Source organism: Daktulosphaira vitifoliae, unplaced genomic scaffold, assembly GCF_025091365.1.
Source record: "Daktulosphaira vitifoliae isolate Bord-2020 unplaced genomic scaffold, ASM2509136v1 Scaffold_5, whole genome shotgun sequence".
NCBI lineage: Eukaryota > Metazoa > Arthropoda > Insecta > Hemiptera > Phylloxeridae > Daktulosphaira > Daktulosphaira vitifoliae.
The window spans coordinates 10324704-10334936 of NW_026099576.1; the positions used below are offsets into that span (position 1 = coordinate 10324704).

The 10233-nt window shown below is 24.9% G+C and overlaps 1 protein-coding gene across 1 annotated transcript; it reads left to right on the plus strand.

Moving 5' to 3' along the window:
* The first annotated feature begins 4378 nt into the window (after nt 1-4378).
* On the plus strand, nt 4379-7052 carry LOC126907247 (uncharacterized). Its single transcript, XM_050688371.1, has 6 exons — nt 4379-5516; nt 5703-5909; nt 5980-6079; nt 6192-6476; nt 6533-6792; nt 6996-7052. The coding sequence occupies exons 1-6, from the start codon at nt 4596-4598 to the stop codon at nt 7050-7052; spliced, it is 1830 nt and encodes a 609-aa protein (XP_050544328.1). The 5' UTR covers nt 4379-4595.
* Nucleotides 7053-10233: the final 3181 nt, after the last annotated feature.

The window sequence follows — 10233 nt, forward strand, 5'->3', positions numbered from 1 at the left end:
CAACTATATAATTGTATTTGTCGCTATATTAACTACAATTTTCGACCGAATTTCAAACTAGAATTTTATCCGTACTAATAATAATTATTATTTCATAATTAATTAATTATAATACAATTATTATATTATTAAAATTATTAATAAAAAAAATTAACTCAAAATTTTATAAAAACATTGTTAAAAACAAAATATTTAAAAATTTTTACAACAGTGTAAACAATACAATGTATTGTTGAAGATTTTTTTTTTTTGTTTATCTTAATTACTTTTTAGGTTAGATTTAATTGAAAATAATAAATTTTCATACAAATTCAAAATATATTTATATTTGTAACGGGGATTGTATTGTAAAATCTCATTTTATTATAGTTCCGAATTGAACGTTTCTGATCCTGATACGGGCCGGTAAAAATATAAAATTTTGATAGTTAAAAAATTTTCTAATCGGACCTAAATATATTTATTACTATTTATACTTGTTTTGATAGTTTTTGTATAATTCATAATAATATTATAAATTTTAATTTTAGTAAACATAAATGTTTGGCTTTTCTTACAAAGAATTTAAATATTCTTTTCTTTTAATAACATATATATTTTGAACTAGGCGAATATTTCAGTTCTCAAATTAACCTATGCGCCATTTAAACAAAAATCTTTTGAGGTATCTTATTTAATATCTTTCCCTTTCAAAAATTATTCTTACATAGCAATACATAATTTTAGGAGAATGTATCAAAATTTGAACAGCTAAGCCCTCCAAATTGTAATTATGAACTTAATTTAAATATTGCTGGTTTTTTTCATTCCTACTTCAAAATGATTAAATAACTAAATTCTAAAAATTAAAATTATAACTAATTTTTATTGTAAAATACCCTGGGTTTTAAATTTGTAGAATTAAATATATAAAATGTACTATAATTTTATAAATAAATGTCTATTGTCCTCTTTAATAAACATTAATCATATTGTAAATATAATAAATTGATACGAACTTATATATTACTATTTCGTAATAGATTAATATTACATGTGTTTGTTAAAAATTAAAAGAAATCTATTGTATTTCAGTAATTCATAAAGTATTTTCAATTCAAATTTTATAATCAGTTAAATAAATATACTGAAAAATGAACCAATGGATTTCGCAATTAAAAAATATATTTTTACATTAAACAATTTTTATTGTTTACAATAAATAAACTTTACGGTAAAAATTAATAAACAAATCATGGGAATATGAAATGTGACGTATTATTTTCTAACTGTAAGAAAAAATCAACTCACTTATAATTAATTATTATCATTCTTCTTATAATAGTAGTTAGAGTATTTTATTAAAAATATTACCCCAATCCCAATTTTTTCGTTAAATAATAATTTTTCATAAAATTGTATTGAATAAATTTTTATTTATTTTTATAGAACATAATAAATATCAATTCTATTGTAAGAAAAAATTTATTTTAAATTAGATTTTAGGGGTAATTCTTTATATGTTCATTATAAGTAATAATAGTAATTATCATTATAGATTATTAATGGTTATTATAGATACCCCTATAATTAATTTTATAACATTAAATGGAGAATAGACTAAATAACATTTTGACTGATCAATAACCAATTTTGAGTAATTTTTTTTGTATTTATATAATTTCTAATTATAAAAAGAGGGATTAAGGGGCGAATTAAGGGTTCATCTCGAATATAATTTAACTAATTTATTACTTTTTTTTATAATGATATTTTCCATAGGAGTCCATCTCAAAGTCCTGCCTCAGTACCTCAAAATCTTAACCAGCTCTGGAAAAGGGTAGGCAACATAAAAAAAAACCCAGCACAGAGGGGTCGCGGCATAGTGGTGTGTGGCATAATTGGATCAAGTATAATGATATCTGACAGTGATTAAAATCACTATCAAAAAAAAACGTTTCGATACAAATCTTTAGATAGTTTTTAATTTTAAAAATTAGTGTTCTTCAATATTTTAAATTAAAAAAAATTAGTGGATTATTCCAAAAGCTACATGATCTGCTATTTCCTTACTAATATCATGATTAAGATAAAGTATGTCAAATGAAAAAGGGAATATTAAAAAATATTATTTCTCAAAAAAAAATTATGTTGATCCATACACTTTTCAATTAGTTATAGCATAATAAAATTAAAAATGTAAAATACAAAATCGAAAATGTTCACACAAAAATAGTATTCGGTAACCATTTTCACCGTGAAGACAAAATAAAGTCCGACATTTTCAAAAATCAAGTTGAAAAAATTAATTTTTTGTGTAAAAGTTGTCATTTTAAATCCCCCCCTGTGGGCAATTAAAGGGTCACATATAAAAAAAAAATATACCAAATAAAAGGTAATGATATCATGCATCTATATAAAAAAGAATTATATTGATTTGTCCATTTTTGAAAAAGTTATGGCAGTTTTAAGTAAAAAAAATTGAAAAAATTTCGAAAATTAGCGATTTTTAAATTTGTAATTTTTTTGGAGGTTTCCCCCATTTAGGGGGAACGAGGGAATTTTTTTCAATTTTTGAGGGTAATGTCTTCGACTAGATACGATTTGTGATCTTTTGACGTATCATTGAAAGAAATCGGTTCTGTGAGAGCTGTAAAAAAGTGGTAACAGACACAAAAAAACACATCATAGTAAAACTAATACCTTCTCAGCTTCGCATCGAAGCTAAAATTCATATCTATGGGTCATGGTAAACAAGGTATCATCAAACATTACTCCACTCCTCACCTTTTAGCTTCGATGCGAAGCTGAGAAGGTATTGGTAGGGCTGGATTTAGAACTAGACTATAGCCTAGGGGCGCCACAACTTGAAGAGGCGCTACGGCCGGCAAAACTCTTGATTTTTTTTTAGATATAATTCCTTTCTGCGAATTTAATTTTCCGTCTACTAGAATTAATGTAGTTATTTTGGTAAATTAGTTGCTCGCTGTTGTAAAATTATAAAAATAGCACGGAATATATTCTACAATATATATATATTCTACAATATATATTAATATATAATGTGATTGGGCAGGGTAGCTACGGCACGACGGTATACATTATCTAAAATAATAATCGACGACGGCGCACAGTGGAATGAAACGCCGATTTAGGCGGCCAAAAGTATCATTTTTTAAAAGTCACTTAAATTTTTTTTTTTTAGCAAAACACATTAATATCATACTTAAGGGTTTTAATACAAATTTTCAAGAGCATAAGTTGATTTAGTGAAGGTGTAGAGCTATTTTAATGTTATACTTCTAAAATTTATCCGTATTTTCAGTAATTTTGAGTTTATTTTTGTACATTTTTTTTATGCCTTAAAACATAATTTAAAATTAAATTTTTTTTTTTATTCCTATTAAAAAAGATATCCTTTTTCAAATGAAAAAGAAAAAAAACTTTTTTTTTAATTTTTGTGGAATTTAACAAATTTATACTTTAAAAAAAATCGAATTTTTTCGTTTTTTTCTCTAGTTTGCTCGTTTAAAGAGATTAACTAAAAATTACGCAAAATTACACGTTAATCCATACATGTGGCTTGTAGAGCAAGTCATCAGCTACACTATGAAAAAAAAAAATTTTGCGCTCGATAATATTTGAACTGTACATACTGCATTTACCTAGAATAAACGAGTATTTCCCTAAAAATCGTATTATGATTTTATAGGCATCCTCATAAGTTAACACTAATAAATAACATTATATGAACTCATCGATAAGATTTGGTATTGTTTAAGTTATCTTGAATGTATATCTATCTGACGAAAAAATTTTTCATCGTTATATTATGCCATAAAGTTAACCACTCTCCATTTGTTAATCTCTCTATTTTCTATACATTTTTTCAATATAGTGTTTTAAAGTTTTTTAATTAAAGTTTTAAACTTTAATATAANATCTGACGAAAAATTTTTTCGTCGTTATATTATGCCATAAAGTTAACCACTCTCCATTTGTTAATCTCTCTATTTTCTATACATTTTTTCAATATAGTGTTTTTTTTTATAAGTTTTTAACTTTTAAAATTACTTTCTTCAAATGGATATTAAAACACCTGGTAAGTTATTATTAAATAATTTATATCCTTATTTAATCAATTTATAAATGTGTGTAGATTTATTTTTTACTGGAAAAACTGTTTAACAAGTTATACATTTTTAATAAATTTTTTTTCGATCATAATGCTATATAATATATAATAGGATTGTTTAAGATTTAAGATTAAACCTTTTTTTAATTTTGATATTATAATTTTTAACAATATTAAATTTATACATTTATTTTAGTTTCTGATTGTTCATCATCTATTTTTTTTTTCAAATCAACAACTGATTGAAGTTATTAAAAAAAATGGTATTAGTTTAAAAAACATAACAAACAATAACTCAAGGGCAGTAATTTTTGATTTTTTAAAGCAAAAATATAATGGAGCAAATTGGAGTACTCATTTTATTAAAAAAGTTGAAAAAAGTATATTAGTATTTTGTTTGGCTGCTTCTAGAAGATGGACTAAGGTCCATCATGAAAGGTTTTTTAAAAATTATTCAGAATGGCTTACTACACCATTTAAAATGCCTTCCATTAAAAAAAAATCTACTAAAACAATACAGGGCCGACCTTTGGTTGATTTAACTGAATGTTCAGAACGAACAATGCGGCGAAAAATTAACTCTGCGTTAACTATGACATCAATGACGTCACCTGAAATTTTATGTGCAGCAAAAAAAAAGTTATTTGTGTCTGGAAAAAGAAATGAGACTGCTTTATTTAATAAACTGTTGTTGTCTCCTAATAGTGTCCCACAAATGAAAATGGCAATTAAAGATTCTTGTAACAAAGAACCTATATCTTATACTGCTGATGAAGCTTTAGCATTTATTGTAGACAATCAACTTACAAAACAACAGTATATGAATATAAGATTAGGAGCTAAAAAGAGGAATTGCGATATTTATCCATCTTATGAAAAAATTTTTAGTGCTAAACAAAAATGTTATCCTGATAATGTTAAAATTAGTGAATCTGGTTGCATAATACCCTTGCAGAATCTTTTAGATCACACAACTAAAAGAATTTTTCAAATACCAGCTATCAACGAGGTAAAAATTGGCAAAAAGTTATTAGAAATGTTCTATAAATGGGGCTGCGACGGAAGTAGTGGTCAGGCCCAATATAAACAAAAATTTAATGACAACCCTTGTACAACTGACCAAACAATGTTCATGTTCTCTCTTGTGCCACTTGAACTTAGATGCTGTAGTGATGATAGCAATGATAGTAGTGACGTAATTTGGAAAAATTCTATGCCTTCCTCTACTAGATTTTGTAGACCTATTAAATACAAATTTATGAAAGAAACAATTGAAAGTACCAAAGAGGAGGTAAAAGAAATTGAAAAACAAATAAGCAAATTAAATACTACATATGTATTATTCAATGACGAATACTTTGAAGTAAAACATACGCTTATTTTTTCTATGGTTGATGGAAAGGTTAATATTAAACTTTATTATAAATATCTAAAATTTATTGTGTACTTTTATTAGTAATGATTATATTATTCAGTCACAGAAAAAAAAATTTCAAACAAGAAAATTAATGATCAATATTTTTTATTGATCTATATAATTTGATTACTTATTTCTTAACTCGGTTCGATAAAAAAAAAAAATTTATAGGTATGTAATTCTTTGACTGGAATATCTAGCCAAAAATGTTTTATTTGTGGATGTAAACCAACCGAAATGAATGACATTGAGGCAGTTAAATATCGACCATGCATAACAGAAAATTATAAGTATGGATTGTCAACGTTGCATGCGTGGATACGTTTTTTTGAGTATTTTATTCATCTTTCGTATAGATTAGAAATTAAAACTTGGCAGGTAAAATAAAAAAATTATAAAATATACAATATGCAATCCACTGACAATTTATTTTCTTCTAATTTTAAAGGTTAAGGCTGTAAACAAAGGTTTGTATAGTGTTCGTAAACAACATATTCAAAATAAATTTAGGTCTGAAATGGGACTTTTAGTAGATATTGTGTTACAAGGTATGTGATACTTTAGTCTAATTTAATATTAGAATGTTAAAACATTTAAAAAATAATTCATTCTATACAATTTAATATTGTCTAATATATATTCATTATTGTCCAATTATAGGACATGGAACTACGAACGATGGCAATACTGCAAGGAAATTTTTGAAAAACGCTGAATTGTCATCCTCCTGTACTGGAATTGATATTAATTTAATTAAACGGTGTGGAACAATTTTATCGAAAATAGCGAGCGGATATACAATTAACATAAAGGCCTTTGAAGAATATTGCTTTTTAACAGCTAAATTGTTTGTATCATTGTATCCATGGTACTATATGCCGGCGTCAGTGCATAAAATTTTGTTACACGGTGCTCATATTATTCAATATGCGCCACTTCCTATAGGTAATATCACAAAAGATTATAGTTACTACAATAAAAAATATCAACATTTATTTTAGGCAACTTATCTGAGGAGGCACAAGAGAGTCGCAATAAAGATTATAAAATGTACCGAGAACATCACACCAGAAAAAATTCGCGCTTAAATACTAATGAGGATTTAATTCACATACTTCTTATCTCATCGGATCCTTACATTTCTAGTATCGATAGAAATAAGCAAATGCATTTAAAAGAGTTATCAGAAGATGGTAAGATGTTAGTAATATTCCCTCATAATGATGACAACTATAAAGAAGATGAATTAANTCAGAATATGGTAAGATGTTAGTAATATTCCCTCATAATGATGACAACTATAAAGAAGATGAATTAAATAGTCAATTAAATGATTCATTTTCAGTCATGAATTTATCAATGGCATAATTATTTTTTATATGTATAAAACTAAAATATTCATATTTATATATCAATGTAATCGTATAACAATTAATAATAAATAATGACTAATTTTATTTATAGAGTAAAAATCCTGTAAAACATACGATTTTTAGGGAAATACTCGTTTATTCTAGGTAAATGCAGTATGTACAGTTCAAATATTATCGAGCGCAAAATTTTTTTTTTTCATAGTGTAGCTGATGACTTGCTCTACAAGCCACATGTATGGATTAACGTGTAATTTTGCGTAATTTTTAGTTAATCTCTTTAAACGAGCAAACTAGAGAAAAAAACGAAAAAATTCGATTTTTTTTAAAGTATAAATTTGTTAAATTCCACAAAAATTAAAAAAAAAGTTTTTTTTCTTTTTCATTTGAAAAAGGATATCTTTTTTAATAGGAATTAAAAAAAAAATTTAATTTTAAATTATGTTTTAAGGCATAAAAAAAATGTACAAAAATAAACTCAAAATTACTGAAAATACGGATAAATTTTAGAAGTATAACATTAAAATAGCTCTACACCTTCACTAAATCAACTTATGCTCTTGAAAATTTGTATTAAAACCCTTAAGTATGATATTAATGTGTTTTGCTAAAAAAAAAAAATTTAAGTGACTTTTAAAAAATGATACTTTTGGCCGCCTAAATCGGCGTTTCATTCCACTGTGCGGCGGTCATATAAATAATTTATACACAACTATTGTGTCGAGCTACCAAATCAAGGAAACGCCAAACGTATTATTAATTAATGTTTCTCATTTTTCATAACGGTGCAAATTTTTGTTGTTTACATTAATAAGTTGACAATTGTATTTACTAAATTAACCGTTCATTAACAGAATAAAAATATAATTATTATTTTTTATTATTATTCATTAATTATAATTTATGAACAATAGATTTTTTTATCATCATAATTTAAACTACAAAATTTTTGTACAAAATATACAATACAAAATTGGGAGGGGGTGATTAGCTCAGCTTCCATTCTATCTGTGTTCTATGAAGTGGGCGTTTGTTCCTTATTAGTTTAGGGGCGTTTTTGGGGTAAATCCGGTCTTGGGTATTGGTTTTACTATGATGTGTTTTTTTTTTGTGTCTGTTACCACTTTTTCTCAACTCACCGAACCGATTTCTTACAACGATACGTCAAAAAAGATCACAAATTGTATCTAATCGAAGACATTACCCTCAAAAATTGAAAAAATTTCCTTCATTCCCCGTAAATGAAACCTCCAAAAAAAAATTACTAATTTAAAAATTTCTGATTTACGAAATTTTTTAAAATTTTTACTTAAAACAACTATAACTTTTTCAAAAATGATCAAATCAATATAATTTTTTTTTATAGATGAATGATGTCTTTACCTATAATTTGATATATATTATTTTATAAATCTGACCCTTTACCTGGCCACAGGGAGGGATTTAAAATGACAACTTTTTCAACTTAACTTTTGAATGTGTTCCGGAAAGTCTGACACTTTTATATATATCTTAAATTAAAGCTAGTGTAATATACATTATCATGAAAAATAATATTTATATCCCTTTTTCATTCGACATACTTTATCTTAATCAGTATATAAATAAGGAAATAGCAGATCATATAGCTTTTGGAATAATTCATCAATTTTCTAAAATTAAAGACTATCTAAAGATTTGTATCGAAACGTTTTTTTTGATAATGATTTTAATCACTGTCAGATATTATTATACTTGATCCAATTATGCCACACACCACTGTGTCGCGACCCCCCTGTGCTGGGTATTTTAAATCTTTATATGTAAAATTTTAAAAAGTAATATTAAGAAACTGGTTATTGATAAATCAAAATTTCATTTAGTCCATTCTTATTAAATTTTATAAATATAATAAAAGACTCCTATTTGATTTTCGAGAGTTACCCACTCCAAAACTCTACCTTTAGGTATAAATTTAAACTTAACATTTATTGTGATTTATAAAAATGAAACAAATGGTGGTAGTATTATGATTATTATACTTTTAATATATACGAGTATTGTAATTTGTTCATAAAGTATCGAAAATTCGTATACAAATATGCCATTTTTATCACTATTTAACAAAATTTTCCACTATATTGTATGTGTTAAGAACTTCCAATACATATATATGAAAATTTGAAAACAATTTTTAATTAATACTTTAATTCACATTAACTTTTATAATACTAGCACTTACTTACGATTGAATAAAAATAAATTTGGAAAAAAGAAACATAATTTTGTATAAAAAAAAAAAATTAATTTTTCAGTAAGGATTACTAATAATATTCCTATTAAGTATTACATGCCGAAATAAAAAATTCAATCAAAATTGTTTTGATTTTCGATTTTTCGAGGAACTTTTTTACAATATTAAAAAAATTATCATTATTCCTTAATTTTTATGATGCATCACGTGTTAAAAATTTTTCACGGAGATATAATTTAATGTACAAACGACAATTATGATTTAATTTAGTAAACAGCAGGTGGAAAATATAAATATTTAAAAGTAAAAATAATCTCTAAATTTGGCTCGTAATACAATTTTATTTTAGACGGTGTTATACATTACGAAAAATATACAAGAATATATAAAACTAAATAATTGAAAAATGAAGTAAAAATGTTTTCATCGTCGACATTATTATAATTATTAGGGTAAAATAATTTGTCTATAGTTTTATAATAAATTTATAACAATGATATAGAGAATAATTAAATATAAATTAGATGGTTAACTAAAAAAGGTGTTCCATATTTTTCCATCAAGAGTATCGTTCTCCTTGATTATTGCATAAAAAGACATAATTATTAATAATTCTATAGGAATAACTGATAAGGTGTAATTTTTTATTTGTATAAATACATTTTACTTTAATAAATCGTTTTAATTTATCACACTTTTCTCTGTAAAGATGTAATATCAAATTTGAAATATTACTTTAATTATGATTGATATATACATTGAAAGATGATAAAATAATTATATATATTTTCTACGGTATTTATTATTATAAAGCGATTAAATTTCAAGACGACGCAATTATGAACTAAAATATTTATCTTGTATGATGGGGCAACGGTCACTAAAAAGTTGAATGCATGTGTTTTTTAATTGTGTGAATCAATTAAAATTATGGATACAAAATATACAGTACTTCAATAGAAAAATAAAGTACATATATCATGTATGTAATGACATATATCATACAAGAACTGTACACGTGTACGAAGCGATCAAAAGTGGTTCGTTCGTCATTTGATATTTTTAGCTCTTTAATTATCATACTCATCAAACGGCGTTC